This window comes from Chamaea fasciata, unplaced genomic scaffold (genome assembly GCF_029207755.1).
Source record: "Chamaea fasciata isolate MVZ Bird 193981 ecotype frontalis unplaced genomic scaffold, bChaFas1.0.hap1 SCAF_460, whole genome shotgun sequence".
NCBI lineage: Eukaryota > Metazoa > Chordata > Aves > Passeriformes > Sylviidae > Chamaea > Chamaea fasciata.
The window spans coordinates 4770-25861 of NW_027094545.1; the positions used below are offsets into that span (position 1 = coordinate 4770).

Sequence of the window (21092 nt, forward strand, 5' to 3'; positions counted from 1 at the left end):
CCGTTTCTTTTGGGAGCTGGAGCTACCGACAGCTCGCGGTGCCGAGGATTTTCGGGATAGGATGGATTCCTTCGGTCCTCAGCTCTTCCTCCGTTTGGGGTTGGGATGTTGAGGTCAAGAAAAACTGGGAAAGGGGGGTGGGAAAAAAAAAACCAAAACGTTGGGATGTCCCAAAAACATCCCGGCCGGAAGTTGGCGTCCGTGCTGGATCCGCGTTTTCCGCAGGCTGGTGGTGGGAGCTCCGTACGAATCCAACGGGCAGCAGAAGACCGGAGACGTCTACAAGTGCCCGGTGCCGAGTGAGGGCCACGGCAACTGCACCAAGCTCAACCTGGGTACGGCAAATTCCCGACAGCCCCAGTAATTATCCGCCAAAAAAAAACCGGCATCGCGGGAGGGAATTCCTCCCCGGGGAGGCGGAATTCCCAGAGAAGCCCCGCGGGAGCCCTGGGAGTGTCCGAGGCCCGGTTGGAGCAGCCGGGGATGGTGGAAGGCGGCGCTGGGTGGGATTTCAATTCCGTCCGTCCCAAGTTATTCCGTGATTCCAAGTTTGCTTCCCAAAGGGAAATTCCCAAAGTTTTCCGGAGGAACGGTGGGGTCAGGATTTGGGCTGCAGCTCGGTGACCGACGGGGCTGCCCTGGGGGCTGTTCCCGATTTTCTTTTTTTCCCCATGGGGAAAAAAAAACCCCAGGAATTTCCTGGTCCAGGAATCCGGGATGAGGAGCTGAGCCCTCCGAGGGATTTCCTCCTCTCCAACTCCCAACCTCATTCCCCAAAAAAATTCCCGACCTTGACTGTTCATCTAGGAAAAACATCCCAATTCCCACCTTCCGAAAATTCCAAAACTCCCCAAAACCCGAAGTTACGCCGGCAGAAATTCCTCTGGGGCACGCAATTCCCGCTTGTCCCGGGGATCCCGGGGAACATTCCCGGTTGTCCCAGAGATCCTGGGGAACATTCCTGGTCATCCCGGGGATCCCGGGAAACATTCCCGGGGATCCCGGGAAACATTCCCGGTCGTCCCGGAGATCTCGGGGAACATTCCCGGTCGTCCCGGGGATCCCGGGGAACATTCCCGGTTGTCCCAGAGATCCTGGGGAACATTCCCGGTGGTCCCGGGGATCCCGGGGAACATTCCCGGTGGTCCCGGGGATCCCGGGGAACATTCTCAGTCATCCCGGGGATCCCGGGGAACATTCCCGGTCATCCCGGGGATCCCAGGGAACATTCCCGGTGGTCCCGGGGAACATTCCCGGTCGTCCCGGGGATCCCGGGGAACATTCCCGGTGGTCCCGGGGATCCCGGGGAACATTCCCGGAGGTCCCGGAGTCGCCGGCGGCGTTGGGGTTTCCCGGGAAGGCGGCTGATGGCCGGCTCTCTCCCAAGGCCGGGTGTCGCTGTCCAACGTGTCGGAGCGCAAGGACAACATGCGCCTGGGCCTGAGCCTGGCCACCAACCCCCGGGACAGCAGCGTCCTGGTGAGCGCCGGCAACGCCGGAACGCCGGCCGGGAACGCGGGAATGCGGGAATGCCAGCCAGGAATGCGGGAATGCGGGAATGCCAGCCGGGAATTCGGGAATGCGGGCTGCCAGTGCGGGAATGCGCGCTGGGAATGTGGGGAAGTAGGAATGTGGGAGTGTGGGAATGAGGGAATGTGGGAATGCAGGCTGGGGATTTGGGAATACGGGTGGGGAATTTGGGAATGTGGGCTAGGGACTTGGGAATTTGGGAATGCAGGCCAGGGATTTGGAAATGGGAGAACGCAGGAATTTGGGAATGCGGGCTGGGAATTCGTTTTATTCGTTCATCCATTTATTCATTTATTTACTCTGGAATCTCCATGCCTGGAAGTGTCCAACACCAGGGTGGACAAATCTTGGAATAACCTGCCCGCTTTTGGAATGATGGAATTAATTACGGAATTATGGAATTAATTATGGAATAATGGAATTACGGAACGTTTCCCGTCCCGTGGCCAGGGCAGAATTCCAGGATTCCCTGTTTCCTGCCCCGCCTCACACGCTCCATGGGGAGAAAAGGGATCCTGTGGGGCAGATCCCGGTTTTTTTCCCCCTGCAGGCGTGCAGCCCGCTCTGGTCCCACGAGTGCGGCAGCTCCTACTACACCACGGGGATGTGCTCCCGCGTCAACGCCAACTTCCGCTTCTCCCGCACCGTGGCTCCGGCGCTGCAGAGTGAGCGCCGCCACCACGCCTCCCGTCCCTGTTCCCGTCCCTGTTCCCGTCCCTGTTCCCGTCCCTGTTCCCGTCCCTGTTCCCGTCCCTGTTCCCGATCCAATCCCTGCTCCCGTCCCAGATCCAATCTCAGCTCCAATCCCAGCTCCCATCCCAGCTCCAATCCCAGCTCCAATCCCAGATCCAATCCCAGCTCCAATCCCAGATCCAATCCCAGCTCCCATCCCAGATCCAATCCCAGCTCCAATCCCAGCTCCAATCCCAGATCCAATCCCAGCTCCCGTCCCAGATCCAATCCCAGCTCCCCTCCCAGATCCAATCCCTGCTCCCATCCCAGATCCAATCCCTGCTCCCATCCCAGATCCAATCCCTGCTCAGATCCCTGTTCCCATCCCAGCTCCGATCTCTGTTCCAATCCCTGGCTCCGATCCCTGCTCCGATCCCTTTCCCAACCCCAACTCCGATCCCTTTTCCAATCCCTTTTCCGATCCCAGATCCAATCCCAGCTCCAATCCCAGCTCCAGTCCCTTTCCCAACCCCAACTCCGATCCCTTTTCCAATCCCTTTTCCAATCCCAACTCCGATCCCAGCTCCAATCCCAGCCTGGCTGCACGAAGCAAAGCCCTCATAGACCAGGAGTTCAATATGTCGGAATTCGGGAATTTAGAGCCGGGATTTTATTTTGGAGCGTTTAAATGACGTTTCCTGGTCTTCCTCAAGCTGGGAAGAATTCCCAGAAATCCGTTCTGCCCCCGGGAGCTCCTTATCCCATGGGATGTGATTGCCCAGCTCCAGAACCCCTCTGGTGCCGGTGAATTCCCAGGGCTGGGAAAAACGGGATTTGGGGGGATCAAGGCAGGAGAGGCAGAGCTCACCCCCAAATTCCCAGGGCATAAAGAGGGGCTTGGAAAAACGGGAATTTTGGGGATCAAGGCAGTAAAGGCATCATCGAATTCCCAGTGCCACTTCCCTCATCGTTCCAGCCCTCGCTGCGAAGGAAAATCGGGATTTCGGGCAGTTTTAGGAAGTTTTTATTTAGTGGGATGCAGGGTGGGCTCCTCTCCCCAATTCCCGGGACGGGATGGAGATGGAGGCACACGGAGTGATCCACGAGTGACTCCAACCCGTGGATCCTTTCATCCCTAAAAACCTGGAAGGTGACAGAGCAGCTGGTAAATCTCCGAAATCCGGGATCGCCGGGGGCTTTTCCAAGGAATGCTGGAAAACCTCAGCGAGACTGAGACGATCCCGAGCGATTTTCCGGGAAAAAAACAAAAATAAATCCTCCAATCCTTCCCGCTCCGGCGGCGGAGCCGAGCCCTGGGCTCCCCTCCGGGGCTCTTGGGCTGCCTGGGAGCTGAGGATTTGACGGGAAAAGGGGAGGAAAGGTCTCCCGCGTGCTCCACGGCAGGGCTGGGAATGACTCGGGCATCAGGGACGGCTCCGCGGCAGGAGCCCAGCCGGATCCCGCTCCCCTTTGAAGCCTGGAATGACATTAGACGGGATCGGATTCCGAAGGCGAATCCCAAACGATGCCGCCGGGTGTTATTCCTGGGGAAGCGATCCCATCTTTTCTCCGCGGGGAGGATTCCTGTGGCTCCTCCCCACCTCGCTGGAGCCCAAAGTTCTTTCCCGAATGATCGAAATCCCATTTTAAAAAATGTATTTTCCCTCCCCCAATAAATCCCAAGAGGAATCCTGGCCGGAAGCGAAGCCGTGAATCTGCCCCCTTCGCAAGAGGCCTTTCGATAAATCCCTGGATTTTTTCCCCGCAGGATGCCAGACCTACATGGACATCGTCATCGTCCTGGATGGATCCAACAGCATTTATCCGTGGGTCGAAGTCCAGCACTTCCTCATAAACATCCTGAAGAAGTTTTACATCGGTCCCGGACAGATCCAGGTGAGGCCCTGGACCGTTGGTGTCATCCCGGGGCCATTCCCGATGTCCCTTTTCTGTCAGAATATCGGGATTTGTCAAAATATCGGGATTTTTAACTCATCCCGGTGGGGGGGAAAACGCTCCCGTTAATGTCCCTGGGAGAGCTACGGAGGGATCCCACATCCCTCATCCCACATCCCACATCCCACATCCCACATCCCACATCCCACATCCCACATCCCACATCCCACATCCCACATCCCAGTGGGAACAAGGAGGATGAAACCCCACGGAAAGAAGCTCTCCAAGCTCTCGCTCGGACTAATCACGGGTTGATTTCGGCAGGAATTTGGGCCGGGATTTGTGCAGGAATATCCCAAATTTTCCCAAGTCACCCAGTTTGGTCCCGCCCGGACATGCTGCGGGACAGCAGGATCCCCCCAAAACTTGGGAGCACAGAGCCACAACATTGGGAATTATTAACGCTCCAGCGGGAGGGAAAACTGGGAACGAGAGGCGGAACTTTACCGGCGGCCGGTGGTTTCGGCGGCCGGCGACGATTTTGGCGTCCGACGGCGCTCGCGGCGGGCGGGACCTCGCTCTGCCGGCGTTTTCGGCCACGTTCCCGACGTTCCCCAGGTGGGAGTGGTCCAGTACGGAGAGGACGCGGTGCACGAGTTCCACCTGAACGACTACAGGTCGGTGCAGGACGTGGTGGCGGCCGCCAGCCACATCGAGCAGCGCGGCGGCACCGAGACCCGCACCGCCTACGGCATCGAGTTCGCTCGGTAAAACCCCTGCCGCTCCCGATCCCACTGCCAGGGAAAACTCCCAATCCCCCTTTTCACTTGATTTCATTTTACTTTATTTTATTTATTTTTTATTTTATTTTATTTTATATTTTATTTTATTTTATTTTATTTTAAATTTTTTTATTTATTTTGTTGTTTTATTTCTATTTTTTATTTATTTTTATTTTTATTTATTTTTATTTTTATTTATTTTTATTTTATTTTATTTTTAATTTTATTTTATTTTGTTTTGTTTTTATTTTATTTTTATTTTATTTTTATTTTAATTTTTTTATTTTTAATTTTATTTTATTTTGTTTAGTTTTTTTGTTTTTACTTTATTTTATTTATTTCATTTCATTTCATTTAATTTCATTTCATTTTATTTTATTTTTTTATTTTATTTCATTTTATTTCATTTTTTATTTTATTTTATTTCATTTTATTTCATTTTTATTTTATTTTATTTTATTTCATTTTATTTCATTTTATTTCATTTTATTTCATTTCATTTTATTTCATTTCATTTTATTTCATTTCATTTTATTTTATTTTATTTTATTTTATTTTATTTTATTTTATTTCATTTCATTTCATTTCATTTCATTTCATTTCATTTCATTATTTTATTTTATTTTATTTTATTTTATTTTATTTTATTTTATTTTATTTTATTTTATTTTATTTTATTTTATTTTATTTTATTTTATTTTATTTTATTTTATTTTATTTTATTTCATTTTATTTTATTTTGTTTTATTTTCTCTCCCTCTGTTTTCCTCGCTGATCAAAGACGGGGGAGTCGCCGGGGTTTTGTAGGAAAGCGCTTTTTGTGGGAAGTTCTCCCGGAAAGTTCTGTCGCCGCAGGACGCGAAGCGGACGACGCGCGCGCCCTCACGCCGTCAGGGCCAAAGGAGGGAAATCAGTTTTCCTACTTCTGTTTGTATAGAGTTTAGGACAATGACCAGGGATTGGAGGATGAGGTTGCCACCTCTCCAACCACACTGGCCACTCTGGAAGTCCGTCACTGGTCCCTCCTCAAGAGAGGAATGACAAACAAGGAGGACGGTTGCCATAAGGTCACTTTGTTTACGTGAAAGTCCGTGAGAAACTCCACGACAAAACCGCAAATGTCAGGAGGCTGACAAAGATCAGGGCCACATCCCGAAGCCGCTCCGTCCTCGTTTGGAGCTGGAGCGGCCTCTGGGCTTGTGTCCTCTCCCCTGGAATGCGTCCACCCCACCAGGGATGAGCCCCCCAGCCGCCAAATCCAGCCCCAGGAACTGGAGCTCTCCTGGAAATCCCTGGAGGTTCCCAGGAACTCAGGACAGCTCCGCCCCCTCCCTCTGCGGGGCAGGTCCTTGCTCCCGCGCTTTTCCCAAGCCGTGTTCCAAGCTGCGGGTCACGGGATTTTTTAGGTTGGAGAAGAGGCCCAATTGACGATTGCGGCTGCACAGTTGCAATCGCCTTTTCGTTTTGCATTTACAATTTTTGCGGTGCCGCCCGATTTTAGAAGCTCCCTTCAAACTTCCGAGTCAAACGCCGCGCTTGCCTGAAAGTCAGCGCTCTTCGACTCAAGAAAAGCTTAAAATCTTCCGCTTCCAAAGTTCCAACAGCAGAAATTTAAAAAAAAAAAAACCAGAAAAAAACCCAAAATTGTGCCGGGGTGGGCTGGGCGGAGCCACCGCGGAGCCGGCGGGGCTGAGCCAGCCCAGGACGTCTCTTCACTTGCAGCTCGGAAGCGTTTCGGAAAGGTGGCCGGAAAGGGGCAAAGAGAGTAATGATTGTCATCACAGATGGAGAGTCCCACGACAGCCCAGACCTGGAGAAGGTGATCGAGGACAGCGAGAGGGACAACGTCACCAGATACGCCGTGGCGGTGAGTGAAGGGGGGGCGGGGAGGGCTCGGGGTGGGAGGAGTCCTGCAGGGCTTGGTGGTTCTCCAGGGATCCCAAAGAACCAGGACAGCCCATCCCTGCTGCTCCCGGAGCGTTCCAGGAGGTCCTGTCCATCCCTGCTGCTCCTGGGACATTCCAAGAGCACCTTGTGTCCATCCCCACTGTTCTGGAACATTCCAAGAGCTCCTTGTGTCCATCCCCACTGTTCTGGAACATTCCAAGAGCTCCCTGTGTCCATCCCCACTGTTCTGGAACATTCCAAGAGCTCCCTGTGTCCATCCCCACTGTTCTGGAACATTCCAAGATCTCCTTGTGTCCATCCCCACTGTTCTGGAACATTCCAAGAGCTCCCTGTGTCCATCCCCACTGTTCTGGAACATTCCAAGAGCTCCCTGTGTCCATCCCCACTGTTCTGGAACATTCCAAGATCTCCTTGTGTCCATCCCCACTGTTCTGGAACATTCCAAGAGCTCCCTGTGTCCATCCCCACTGTTCTGGAACATTCCAAGAGCTCCCTGTGTCCATCCCCACTGTTCTGGAACATTCCAAGAGCTCCTTGTGTCCATCCCCACTGTTCTGGAACATTCCAAGAGCACCTTGTGTCCATCCCCACTGTTCTGGAACATTCCAAGATCTCCCTGTGTCCATCCCCACTGTTCTGGAACATTCCAAGATCTCCCTGTGTCCATCCCCACTGTTCTGGAACATTCCAAGAGCTCCCTGTGTCCATCCCCACTGTTCTGGAACATTCCAAGAGCTCCCTGTGTCCATCCCCACTGTTCTGGAACATTCCAAGAGCACCTTGTGTCCATCCCCACTGTTCTGGAACATTCCAAGAGCTCCCTGTGTCCATCCCCACTGTTCTGGAACATTCCAAGAGCTCCTTGTGTCCATCCCCACTGTTCTGGAACATTCCAAGAGCTCCCTGTGTCCATTCCCACTGTTCTGGAACATTCCAAGAGCACCTTGTGTCCATCCCCACTGTTCTGGAACATTCCAAGAGCTCCCTGTGTCCATCCCCACTGTTCTGGAACATTCCAAGATCTCCTTGTGTCCATCCCCACTGTTCTGGAACATTCCAAGAGCTCCCTGTGTCCATCCCCACTGTTCTGGAACATTCCAAGATCTCCTTGTGTCCATCCCCACTGTTCTGGAACATTCCAAGAGCTCCCTGTGTCCATCCCCACTGTTCTGGAACATTCCAAGAGCACCTTGTGTCCATCCCCACTGTTCTGGAACATTCCAAGAGCTCCCTGTGTCCATCCCCACTGTTCTGGAACATTCCAAGAGCTCCTTGTGTCCATCCCCACTGTTCTGGAACATTCCAAGATCTCCCTGTGTCCATCCCCACTGTTCTGGAACATTCCAAGAGCTCCCTGTGTCCATCCCCACTGTTCTGGAACATTCCAAGATCTCCTTGTGTCCATCCCCACTGTTCTGGAACATTCCAAGAGCTCCCTGTGTCCATCCCCACTGTTCTGGAACATTCCAAGATCTCCTTGTGTCCATCCCCACTGTTCTGGAACATTCCAAGAGCACCTTGTGTCCATCCCCACTGTTCTGGAACATTCCAAGAGCTCCCTGTGTCCATCCCCACTGTTCTGGAACATTCCAAGAGCTCCTTGTGTCCATCCCCACTGTTCTGGAACATTCCAAGATCTCCCTGTGTCCATCCCCACTGTTCTGGAACATTCCAAGAGCTCCTTGTGTCCATCCCCACTGTTCTGGAACATTCCAAGATCTCCCTGTGTCCATCCCCATTGTTCTGGAACATTCCAAGAGCTCCCTGTGTCCATCCCCACTGTTCTGGAACATTCCAAGAGCTCCTTGTGTCCATCCCCACTGTTCTGGAACATTCCAAGATCTCCTTGTGTCCATCCCCACTGTTCTGGAACATTCCAAGAGCTCCCTGTGTCCATCCCCACTGTTCTGGAACATTCCAAGAGCACCTTGTGTCCATCCCCATTGTTCTGGAACATTCCAAGAGCTCCCTGTGTCCATCCTCACTGTTCTGGAACATTCCAAGAGCTCCTTGTGTCCATCCCCACTGTTCTGGAACATTCCAAGATCTCCCTGTGTCCATCCCCACTGTTCTGGAACATTCCAAGAGCACCTTGTGTCCATCCCCACTGTTCTGGAACATTCCAAGAGCTCCTTGTGTCCATCCCCACTGTTCTGGAACATTCCAAGATCTCCCTGTGTCCATCCCCACTGTTCTGGAACATTCCAAGAGCACCTTGTGTCCATCCCCACTGTTCTGGAACATTCCAAGAGCACCTTGTGTCCATCCCCATTGTTCTGGAACATTCCAAGAGCTCCTTGTGTCCATCCCCACTGTTCTGGAACATTCCAAGATCTCCTTGTGTCCATCCCCACTGTTCTGGAACATTCCAAGAGCTCCTTGTGTCCATCCCCACTGTTCTGGAACATTCCAAGAGCTCCCTGTGGCTGCTGCTGCTTCTTTTGGGATTCTCAGCTCGGGATTCGAAACAGGTGCCGGGACCAGGGACAGGCGGGACCCCAAATTCCAGGAGGAACGTCCAGCCCGGAGGAACGGCAGCAGCTCCTCTGTCTGTTCCCACAAATCCGTGTCAGATCCGAGGCCGGGGCTTCTCCCACGTGGACACCCCAAAGGGATTTGGGATGGTTTCATCCATGCTGGGACAAACGGCCCGGAGGAGCTGCTGACCCCTCATCCCGGGAAGTGTCCAAGGCCGGGTTGGATGGGGCTTGGAGCAGCCTGGGATAGAGGAAGGCGTCCCTGCCCATGGAATGGGATGAGCTTTTATCCAACCCAAACCCATCCGGGAATGGGATGAGCTTTGAGTTCCCTTCCAACCCCAAACCATCCGGGAACAGGACAAACTTTGAGTTCCCTTCCAACCCCAAACCATCCGGGAACAGGACAAACTTTGAGTTCCCTTCCAACCCCAAACCATCCGGGAACAGGACAAACTTTGAGATCCCTTCCAACCCAAACCCATCCGGGAATGGGATGAGCTTTGAGTTCCCTTCCAACCCCAAACCATCCAGGAACAGGACAAACTTTGAGATCCCTTCCAACCCCAAACCATCCGGGAACAGGACAAACTTTGAGTTCCCTTCCAACCCCAAACCATCCAGGAACAGGACAAACTTTGAGATCCCTTCCAACCCCAAACCATCCAGGAACAGGACAAACTTTGAGATCCCTTCCAACCCCAAACCATCCGGGAATGGGATGAGCTTTGAGTTCCCTTCCAACCCCAAACCATCCGGGAACAGGACAAACTTTGAGTTCCCTTCCAACCCCAAACCATCCGGGAACAGGACAAACTTTGAGATCCCTTCCAACCCCAAACCATCCGGGAACAGGACAAACCTTGGGTTCCCTTCCAACCCAAACCATCCGGGAATTCCAATTCCACGGGAATTCCAACTCCATGAAAATTCCGTCCTTGCGTCTTATCCCCGGACCAGGTGTTGGGCTACTACAACAGGAGAGGGATCAACCCCGAGGCCTTCCTGAACGAGATCAAGTTCATCGCCAGCGACCCCGACGACAAACACTTCTTCAACGTCACCGACGAGGCCGCGCTCAAGGACATCGTGGACGCCCTGGGAGAGAGGATCTTCAGCCTGGAAGGTGAGGGATGCTCCTCCCAGCCCGGGAATGTCAGGCTGATCCCGATTTTTCCCATATTTGGACGTGGTTTCCACAATATCTTCAGATTTAAGGAGATGTCTTTATTTGTTTCGAAGGGGAGGGATGCTCCTCCCAACCCGGGAATGTTGAGGCTGATCCCTTTGTTTTCCCAAAATTTGGACCCGGCTCCCGCAATATCTTGATATTTAAGGAGATGTCTTTATTTGGAGTGGCTGCATCCCTCAGATACCAGGAGATCCCTTTTCCAAAGGACACACACACACGCGCCTCGTTCCGGCCGCCGGAATTCTGGCGGCTTGGATATTTTCCCTTTTTATAGAAAAAAAAGCCAAAACCCTTGGAGATTTGGCATGGGGGGAAATCTGGGGCGTCGGTGTCTTCCTCGTCCATCAAATTCCAGGCTCAAAAAAATTTTAAAACCCCAGGAAAACCCACACGCGGGAGCTTCCTGGGGCGCCAGACACCGGGAGATTACGGGAATGATGTCGGGATTTCGGGTCGGGCGGGCCGGAACGAAACACCAGGAAATATTTCTGCCTTAAAACGTCGGCTCTTGTGACAACTCTTTGTCGCTCTCCCAAACTAAATTTATCCGACATTTCTGAGGGGGGAAAAGAATGCAGCCCGGAATGAGCAGCTGGAACGGAGGACGGAGGGCTCGCGCCGGGGCTGGAACATCTCGAAGCCGGGGGATTTTTTGGTTTTTGCTCCAACCAGTTCACAAACTCCCCCACGAGTTTCCCAGTTTTCTCTGTGGAAGTTGCCCCGGATGAGGAATTTTCCCAGCTGGAATTTGGGAGCGAAAAAACTTCCCAATCTCCATTTTTTGGGGTGATTTTGCAGCTCGGAAAGGGGAGAAGTGGAACCCCAGCAGAGCTCCCAGACCTCCCAGCGGCACGAGGTTGTGGGATTGGGGGATTTAGGGAGAAATGGGATCAGCAGAGCGATGTGGAGCTGCTGGAGCAATTCCAGAGGAGGCCCCGGAGCCGCTCCAAGGGCTGGGAGAGCTGGGAATGTTCACCTGGAGAAGGGAAAAGATCCGGGGGATCCTCAGAGCTCCTTCAAGGAGCTCCAGGAGAGCTGGAGAGGGATCTGGGATAAGGGATGGAGGGACAGGACACAGGGAATGGCTGGAAAAGGGGAGATTTGGATGGATTTTGGGATGGAATTCCTGGCTGGGAGGGTGGGGAGGAGCTGGGATGGGATTCCCAGAGAAGCTGTGGCTGCTCCTGGATCCTTGGAATGTCCAAGGTTGGAGCTTGGAGCAACCTGGGATAGGGAAAGATGTCCCTGCCCAAGGAAGGGCTGGAATGGGATGGGAAAACGGCTCCAGGAAAGCAAAACTCTCCATTAAACACAATTCCTTTTTTTGTTGTTTTTGTGGTTTTTTGGGTTTTTTTGGTTTTTCTGTTTTTTTTTGGTTTTTCTGGTTTTTTGTTTTTTGGATTTTTGGGTTTTTTGGGTTTTTTTTGTTTTTTTGTTTTTCTGGTTTTTTGTTTTTTGGATTTTTGGTTTTTTGGTTTTCTGTTTTTTTGTTTTAAGGAACCAACAAGAACGAGATCTCCTTCGGGCTGGAAATGTCCCAGACCGGATTTTCCTCCCACGTTGTGGAAGTAAGAGAGGAAAAGCGGGAATTTTGGGGTTTTGGGGGTTTTTTTGCTCCTGCCTTGTCCTGTTTATCACCGCCCCGCTCCAGGTGGGAGATTTGGGATTTGGGACAAATTATTAATTGTCATTAATTGTCCTAATTCAGCCATTAGCACGAGGGTAAGGAAATGCTGCTGGATTCTCCCGTGGGAAAGGGAAGTGTTGGGAGACCCGAGAATTCCTTGGGATCTCCAGCAGATCCTCCCCGCGCCGTGACCTCCGGGGAAGGGCATGCTGGGATAGCCGTGGAAAAATTATTTGGGAATTTCCTGGGGGGGGGGGAAAAAACACGCTGGAAAAACAGGGATAGCGTGGAAATGTCATTCCAATATTTTAAAAACCCTCCAGCATTCCCGGTGGTTTTTTGGAGGAATGCTTTCCTGCCCTGTGTGGGATCAGAGGGCCGGGATCTCCTCCCCTCGGGAAGAAGATCCCATCAGATCCCGGTTTTCCCACAGGACGGGATCCTGCTGGGAGCAGTGGGAGCCTACGACTGGAACGGAGCCGTCCTGAAGGAGACCAGCGGCGGGAAGGTGATTCCTCTGCGGGAATCCTACCTGCAGGAATTCCCCGAGGAGCTCAAAAACCACGGAGCCTATCTAGGTGGGGAAATTCGGGATTGTATCCCTCAAAATTAGGATGTTCCTCACGGAAAACCTGGGATTTTATCCTTAAAAATTAAGATATTCCGTGTGGAAAACCTGGAGAATCTGGGATTTCATCCCTAAAGTTTGGATATTCCTCATGGAAAACCTGGGATTTCATCCCTAAAATTAGGATTTTCCTCACAGAAAACCTGAGGAATCTGGGATTTTTTCCCTAAAATTAGGATTTTCCTCTTTGAAAACCTGGGATTTTATCCCTAAAATTCACACATTCCTCATGGAAAACCTGGGATTTTATCCTTAAAATTCAGATACTCCTCACAGAAAACCTGGGATTTTATCCCTAAAATTCGCGCATTCCTCACAGAAAACCTGGGATTTTATCCCTAAAATTCAGATACTCCTCACAGAAAACCTGGGATTTTATCCCTAAAATTCACACATTCCTCATGGAAAACCTGGGATTTTATCCCTAAAATTCACACATTCCTCATGGAAAACCTGGGATTTTATCCCTAAAATTCAGATATTCCTCACAGAAAACCTGGGATTTTATCCCTAAAATTCGCACATTCCTCACAGAAAACCTGTGGGATGGAGCATAAGGACTGTGCTCCGACCTCGGAGCAGGATTTAACGGGATTTCAATCCAGGAGCAGCCCAGCCGGCGGGTCGTCCGCAGCTTTCCTTGGAAGGGTTTCAAAGCGCCGATGGAATTTCATGCCTGGGCAGGAAATACCTGCTGGGCTAATCCGTTCCATGTGCGCCTCCGGAATGAAAAAATATCGGCCCCGGGTTGGGAAAGGAGCCCTCTCCTCGGAGATGTGGCCTGGAGAAGAGCTGGGATTCCGTGGGGTCGGCACCTCAGGGAATGCGGACGCGGGGTCGATCCGTGGGGTGACAGCGGAGCGTCCCCCTGGAGAGCTGGGATGGATGTGGGACGTTATTTTCCCGTGGGAATCCCTGGGGGAGCTCAGCTGGGCTCTCTCTCCCGCCGCCCGGAGTGAGAAATCCGGGAACGTCCGGGAATGTTTAAGGAATGCCGAGGATCCTGCTGAGGAGCAGCCCCGGGTGGGGCGCAGGGTTTAGGAATATCCCTCCAGGAGAAGCGTTTTTAGGGAAGGAGGGAATCCCCCAGGCAAGGCTGGTGAGCAGGGAAAGGGGTCTGGAAATCCCTGGAGACGCTCGAAATTTGACTGGATGTGATTCCAGGGAATGTGCTTCAGTTCCACCATTTGAGGTCCACACAATCCCAGAACCCTGGAGCGATTTGGGTGGGAAAGGAGCTTAAAGCTCACCCCGCTCCGCCTTCCCCTATCCCAGGTTTCTCCGAGCCCCGTCGCACCTGGAACATTCCAGGGACGGCGGCAGCCACAGCTTCTCCGGCCACCCCGTTCCCCTCCTAAGGATTTAAGTGGAATTTAAACCTGAAGGTTCCTGAACTTCCTGAGTCCTCCCGAACCTGGACTTGGGGGTTGAAAACCGGGATTTGGTGGGTCCAGCTTTATATTCCCACAAAATCCCGTCTGCAGCCAGCCCAGGGGGTGATCCCGGCAGGAAAAAAAAGGGATTGCTCAGGGTCATGGGCTTAGGCAGGGTTATTTCCATGAGGAGGAAGGGTTTGGATGGATTCGTGGCTTTTCTTGGGCTGGGAATGTTGGACATCATGCACCAGGGAAGATTTTTTTTTTTTCCCCGCTGTTCCCAGAAATGCGGGAGCAGCGACTTCCCAAACAAACCTCACCAGTGTTTGCCCAGCTCGATGTGAGCCAGGAAATTAAACCCTTGGAAGCCCAGGAACTGCAGGAGTTGGATTCACCTTGGATTTGAGCAGGAAGTGAGAATCAGGCAGCGCCAAAACTCCCGAGAGGCGCTGGCGTCCACCTGGACGATTTTATCTTCGGAAAAATCCAGGGTTTTGTTTTTTTAAGCTCCTCTTTTCTGGGAAGCGGCCAGAGCTGTGCCGGCAGCTGGAGCAAAGCAGATCCTGGGAATTCTCACCCGGCGTCCATCCCCTTTCCCCAGGTTACACCGTCTCCTCCGTGGTCTCCACCCAGCACGAGCGGGTTTACGTGGCCGGAGCGCCGCGGTTCAACCACACGGGCAAAGTCATCCTGTTCAGCATGCACAGCAACAGGAACCTCACCATCCACCAGGCCCTCAAGGGCGAGCAGGTAATTCCCGCCGGGAATGCCGCGCCGTGTCGCTCCGATCTTTCGCAGCCTTCTGACGGTTGCGTTTTCGCAGCGGAGTTTCTCACGGAGTTTCACGTAAACAAGGTGATGTTTACGTTCCCCTCTGGAGGAGGGACAGTTGACGGGTTTCCAGTTTGACCGGTGTGGTGGGAGAGGTGGCAACCTCGTCCTCCAATCCGTGGTCGTCGTCCAAAATCCATATAAACAGGAGTAGAAAGTTGAACTTCCCTCTTTTCGCCCTGACGACTTGACGGTGCGCGCGTCGTTCGTTTCGTGTCCTACAGTGACGGCGCCGGGTTTCCCCACGCAGGGAAGAATCAACCCTCTCCCCCGTGGGTTTGTTCTTTTCTTCCCGTAAGAGCCGGGATTAACTCACGGGAGTCGCAGTTTTGTGTTCGGACTCAGTGTTTATTATCTGCAATTAGTATTATTATTACTCAGCGTTTATTATTATTACTTATAATTAGAGTCTCACGACTTGTGAGTTGCAGCCAACGAAGTAGAAAGTGGCTCCACCTCTTCCTCCTCCCAAGGTCTTTTAAGCACAAATTGTCCAATTACGAAAGGACACCTCAACTATTTTTACTTGCAACCCAATAGCCAGCTACCATTATCACGGAATTTATTCTTAATACGGATTACCCATAATTATTGATGTTTATTATGAAATTTATAAGAGATCTAGAATATGACTATTGATACAGAATATTACTATTGATATAAAGTATTGTTGTTGATGTGCAGTTCAGGCTCCCGAGCCGTGAGCTCTAACAAGGTAGAAAATGGCTCCGTCTCTTCCCAAGGTCTTTTAAGCACAAGTTCTCATCAGGCCCCTCCCAAACATCGTTTCTCGTGACTCTTAAGCAACAATCACATTCAATTACCAAATAATCATCACAATTAATCGCATCATTTACCACGTGATGATTACGGAGGCGCAGTTTCACACGATCCAATAAAGACAAAGCCCAACATTTTTCTCCGAGGGCCTACGTCGTTCTGGTTCCCTTTCCCGGCCCTTTCTTTCCCCCTCTCCTGAATCTATTGCACCCAGTGGTAAAACACGGTTTTTAGAAGTATTTTAACCCCGTCCTCCCCAGATCGGCTCCTACTACGGCAGCGAGATCACCTCCCTGGACGTGGACGGCGACGGCGTCACCGACGTGCTGCTGGTGGGCGCGCCCATGTTCTTCAGCGAGGGCAGGGAGAGGGGCAGGGTCTACGTCTACGCCCTGCGCGGGGTGAGTGGCACCCGGGGACACGGCGGGGACGTCCTGGATGTGGCAGCCGTGTCCCCCTGTGCGGTTTCTTTATCTCCTTTTCTTCTCTCGGAGCCGGGATTAAACGCCCGAGAGACGCGGTTCTCGCGTTGGGACTCGGACATCGACGTTATTGAAGATTAATAAGTGGATGAAATGATGGGGAGACGCGGTTTTCGTGTTGGGACTCAAACATTAACATTATTAAACATTAACATTATTAAACATTAACACTGCTAAGCATTAATAAGTGGATGAAATGATCGGGAGACGCGGTTTTCGTGTTGGCGCTCAAACATTAACATTGTTGAACTAAAAAATGAGTTAAACGATCGGGAGACGCAGTGTTCGTGTTCGGACCCGAACATTGACATTATCGAACGTTAATAAATGTTTATTAATTCTTATCTGTGGCACAGTCTCACGAGTCGTGAGGTCTAGCCAACAACATGAAAAATGGCTCCACCTCTACCTCCTCCCAAGGTCTTCTAAGCACAAATCGTCCAATTATGAAAGGACACCTCAATTATTTTTACTTCCAACCCAATAACCAACCGCTACTAATAAATTGCGTAACACGCGTATCACATTAATAAATTAACAAACCACACGACAATTTAGGGAATTTATTCTTAATACGGGGTATTAAGATGCCAACGAAGTTTATTTATTAAATTCAATCAGAAATCGTTCTTCGCGTGGAACGTTATTATGGAAAACTATCGTTTATTTCATGCTTATTGCAGAATTTATAGGTTGTATAGGATATTGTTATCGAGATGGATTATCACTGTTATTATTGTTGTTATTAATATTACTATTATTATTATTATTATTATTATTATTAATGATGAGGAGGAGGATGTGCCCCAAAATCCCTCATCCCTGGGAACGCTCCCGCCTCCTTCCTCGGAGCATCCCTCCCACGCCCCAGCCGCGTTTGCTCGGGGCTCTCTCCTCTCTCCAGCCTTGCCGCTGACGCTTTGGGAATTATTTCCCTTCCCTTTCTCTTCTCCCCTTGGCAGAACGTCTTCGTTCCCAGCGGATCCCTCGTGGACCTCCCGAGCTACCAGAACTCCCGTTTCGGCTCCTGCATCGCCGCCGTCCCCGACCTCAACCAGGACTCCTACAACGACCTGGTGGTGGGGGCCCCTCTGGAGGACGAGCACCAAGGAGCCGTTTACGTTTTCCTCGGATTCCAGGAGACCGTCCTGAGGAAGTACAAGCAGGTGGGGCTTCCCTGTGTCCGGTTTTCCTCGTCCCCCTGGGGAATAAAACATCATTTTCCCCTTGTTTGAAGGAGCGATGGAGCAAATCCACCCCCCGGGATCTAACTGTTAATTATTTCGGCCGTTACGTATTATACATATAATTATATTGTATAATAAGATAAGATAATTATATTCCCTCTTTTGGGGCAGCCAAGACAAAACGTTGGAATTCGAGCACGGGAGCAGCAGTGGTGGGGTCCCCGTCCCTGCTGGGATTTAGGATGTGTGGAGGTGGCACTTGGGGACACTGGTGGTGGCCTTGGCGTTGCTAGGGGATGGTTGGACTCCACAGTCCTGGACGGCTTTTCCAACCTCAATTATTCCATGGAACAGCGGGGGGGGGAAAAAGGCTTGAAGTCGGAGGCAAGGTTTGGCATTTATTGCCTGGCATTGCTATGGATTGATTAATTAATTGCAAATTATTTTTAATTTATTTCGATAAATATGTAACATGCCAGGGTAGATCCAGTAGAAATCTTGGACGGTGTCTCCAAACAGAAATTGCTTTCATGCCCTGGAAAACCAGGTCTAGTACAACCTCTTGGAAGAGGGAATTTTTGGTGGGGAACATGTTTAGTTACAACCTCTTGGAAGAGGGAATTTTCGGCGGAGAACTCATGTTTAGTTACAACCTCTTGGAAGGGGAATTTTCAGTGGACAACTCATGTTTAGTTACAACCTCTTGGAAGGGGAATTTTCAGTGGAGAACATGTTTAGTTACAACCTCTTGGAAGAGGGAATTTCCAGTGGAGAACTCATGTTTAGTTACAACCTCTTGGAAAGGGGGAATTTTCGACGGAGAACATGTTTAGTTACAACCTCGTGGAAAGGGGGAATTTTCAGTGGAGAACATGTTTAGTTACAACCTCTTGGAAAGGGGGAATTTTCAGTGGAGAACATGTTTAGTTACAACCTCTTGGAAAGGGGGAATTTTCGACGGAGAACATGTTTAGTTACAACCTCGTGGAAGGGGAATTTTCGGCAGAGAACTCATGTTTAGTTACAACCTCTTGGAAGGGGGAATTTTCAGTGGACAACTCATGTTTAGTTACAACCTCTTGGAAGAGGGAATTTTCGGCGGAGAACGTGTTTAGTTACAACCTCTTGGCATGGGGAGTTTCCAGCGGCGAGCCGGAGCCAGCCTGGGCAAACCCTTGGCAGGCAGGGACGCTCCCGCTGGAATCCAGCCTGGATTGTTCCCGTTCCTTTCCCAGCGGATCGCGGCCGCCGACCTGGCCCCGGGGCTGATGTATTTCGGGTGCAGCATCCACGGGCAGCTGGACATGAACGAGGACGGGCTGGTGGACGTGGCCGTGGGCTCGCTGGGCAGCGCCGTGGTGCTGTGGTGAGCTGGGATCCCCCGGTGCCCCCTCCCCGTTCCCCCAGATCGTTCCGTTTTTCCAGGAAAAACGGATGTCCCAACAATCCAAGCCCCCTGTGGGACCTCAATGCCTTCAGGCCCTCAAAAGATGCCAGAGTTTGGTTTTCCACTGAGTTTCATCCATCGTTCTCCAGAAGTTCCGAATTCGTTTGTGGGGATTCGCCCCCGGGGGCTCCTTCCGGTCTGATTTAATTAGAGCAGTGTTTAATATAATAATTTATTATCATAATGATATATACAGATAAATATATAAATCATTCTAAAATACCATAAAATATTATCGTATGATACACTATGATTTAATATGGCACAATATAATATGACACGATGCGATATAATACAATACTATGCAATTTTATATTACACAATACAGTATTAAATCTATTATGATACGATACGATATAATTTAAGATATGATATAATATAATATTAAATAGTTTTGTATTATATAATACAGTATTAAATATAATATGATACTATATGATATGATACGATATGATATAATTTAATATAAGATATGATATAATATTAAATCGTTTTGTATTCTATGGTACAGTATTAAATATAATATGATCCTATATGATTTGATGCGATACAATATAATTTAATATAAGATATGATATGATATAATATTAAATCGTTTTGTATTATATAATACAGTATTAAATATAATATGATCCTATATGATACGATATAATATAAATATGATATGATATGATATAATGTGATATAGATACCAATTTTATATTTAATCTATTCTCTATATTATTAATTTATTATTGTAATACTGTTCAAATGCTAATTAACGCCCGGCGAGTCCCCTGAGCTCCGCTCGGCGAGGCCCTCCGGCCTTCCCGACCTCCTGCGGAAAAGAGGGAAAAGGAGCGAAAACGGGCCGACCTGGGAGCCCCGCGGACGCCCAGAGCCCTGTGCCCACCCCGCAGGTCCCGCAGCGTGGTCCGGATCAACGCCAGCCTCCGCTTCGAGCCGCCCAAGATCAACATCTTCACCAAGGACTGCCGGCGCAACGGCAAGGAGGCCACCTGCATGCGGGCCTTCGTCTGCTTCACCGCCCTCTTCCTCTCCGCGCACTTCCAGGCCGCCGGCGTGGGTAAGGACGCGACCCCCGCCCCTGCCTCGCTCAGCCCCGTGGGAAACCCAACTTTTGGGATGGAAACCATCCGGGAGCTCCGCGGTGTCCATCCGCCGCTTTCGCGTCGTGTCCGTCCCTCTCCCGGCCGATTCTCCGGGTTCTGGTGGTGGTTCTGCCAAAAAACACCCTCGGGATAAATCCCACCCGGCTCCTCACCTGTTCCCTGGGCTGGGCTCTCCTGGGATTCGCCGTTCCGTGCGGCGGGAATGTCGGGACAGGAGAGGACGTTGCGCGGGGCTCGGCCGTCCCTCCTTCCGCGGGACACATCTGCCGGCCAGATGTGCCTTTCCCACAACATCCCGGGGAATCTGTGGAACCCGCCAGCTCTGCTGCTAAACCCCGGGACGGTGCCGTGACCCCGAGTGCTCCCGGGGCGGATTCCCGGGAGCCGGCGGAGCAGGGAAGCGACGGAGGCTCAGCCCCTGCTAATGCTGTCCAAGGAAAATCGGGATCCAAAGCCAAAGGAAAAACTCCCATCGCCCAGAGCGAGGGGTTTGTTTTGTGCTGGCAAATCCAGCTTTTTTTTTTTTCCCCTCCCTGCTGGGATAAAATCCGGGCGGGATTTCCTTGTTTGTTTTGATTTTATCTTTTTTCCCAAACGGAGGGGCCGCCCCCTGGATGAGCCCCTCTGCCGTGGAGGCAGGCTGGGAGAGCTGAGGGCGTCCAGCCAGGAAAAGAGAGGAATCCAGGGAATCCTCAGAGCCCCTTGCAGGCCCTAAAGGGGCTCCAGGAGAGCTGGAGAGGGACTGGGGACAAGGGATGGAGGGACAGGACACAGGGAAGGGCTTCAGAGGGAAAAAGAGGAGATTTAATGGATATTGGGAAGGAATTCCTGGCTGGGAGGGTGATGAGGGGCCGGGATGGAATTCCCAGAGAGGCTGTGGCTGCCCCTGGATCCCTGGAAGTGTCCAAGGCCAGGCTGGATGAGGCTCGGAGCACCCTGGGATTACGATCCAGGTGTCCCTGCCCATGGCAGGGGTGGGATGAGATTTAAGGCCCCTCCGAACCCAAACCATTCCGAGATCCTCTGTGGTTCCCTGAAATCCCGCCTTGGTTGGGAATCTCCAGTCTCTTTCCAACAGCAGCGCAGAAAGCAAAGGATCCCCAAAAATCATCCAGGTGAGGGGTGTGCAAATAATTCCAAAAGTCATCCAGGTGAGGGGTCTGCA

At 51.1% G+C, this 21092-nt stretch overlaps 1 protein-coding gene across 1 annotated transcript in view; it reads left to right on the forward strand.

The window, feature by feature from the left end:
* The first annotated feature begins 255 nt into the window (after nucleotides 1–255).
* The window catches only part of ITGA11 (integrin subunit alpha 11), a 41283-nt gene continuing 20446 nt past the window's right edge, over nucleotides 256–21092 (forward strand). The window contains exons 1-14 of the mRNA XM_066208758.1: nucleotides 256–335; nucleotides 1388–1479; nucleotides 2081–2195; nucleotides 3971–4098; nucleotides 4717–4865; nucleotides 6603–6747; nucleotides 10226–10391; nucleotides 11955–12025; nucleotides 12518–12662; nucleotides 14690–14838; nucleotides 15960–16100; nucleotides 17144–17347; nucleotides 18604–18734; nucleotides 19715–19881. Coding sequence (XP_066064855.1) covers nucleotides 1429–1479; nucleotides 2081–2195; nucleotides 3971–4098; nucleotides 4717–4865; nucleotides 6603–6747; nucleotides 10226–10391; nucleotides 11955–12025; nucleotides 12518–12662; nucleotides 14690–14838; nucleotides 15960–16100; nucleotides 17144–17347; nucleotides 18604–18734; nucleotides 19715–19881 — 1762 coding nt within the window. The 5' untranslated portion in view covers nucleotides 256–335; nucleotides 1388–1428. The remainder of the gene's footprint in view (nucleotides 336–1387; nucleotides 1480–2080; nucleotides 2196–3970; nucleotides 4099–4716; nucleotides 4866–6602; nucleotides 6748–10225; nucleotides 10392–11954; nucleotides 12026–12517; nucleotides 12663–14689; nucleotides 14839–15959; nucleotides 16101–17143; nucleotides 17348–18603; nucleotides 18735–19714; nucleotides 19882–21092) is intronic.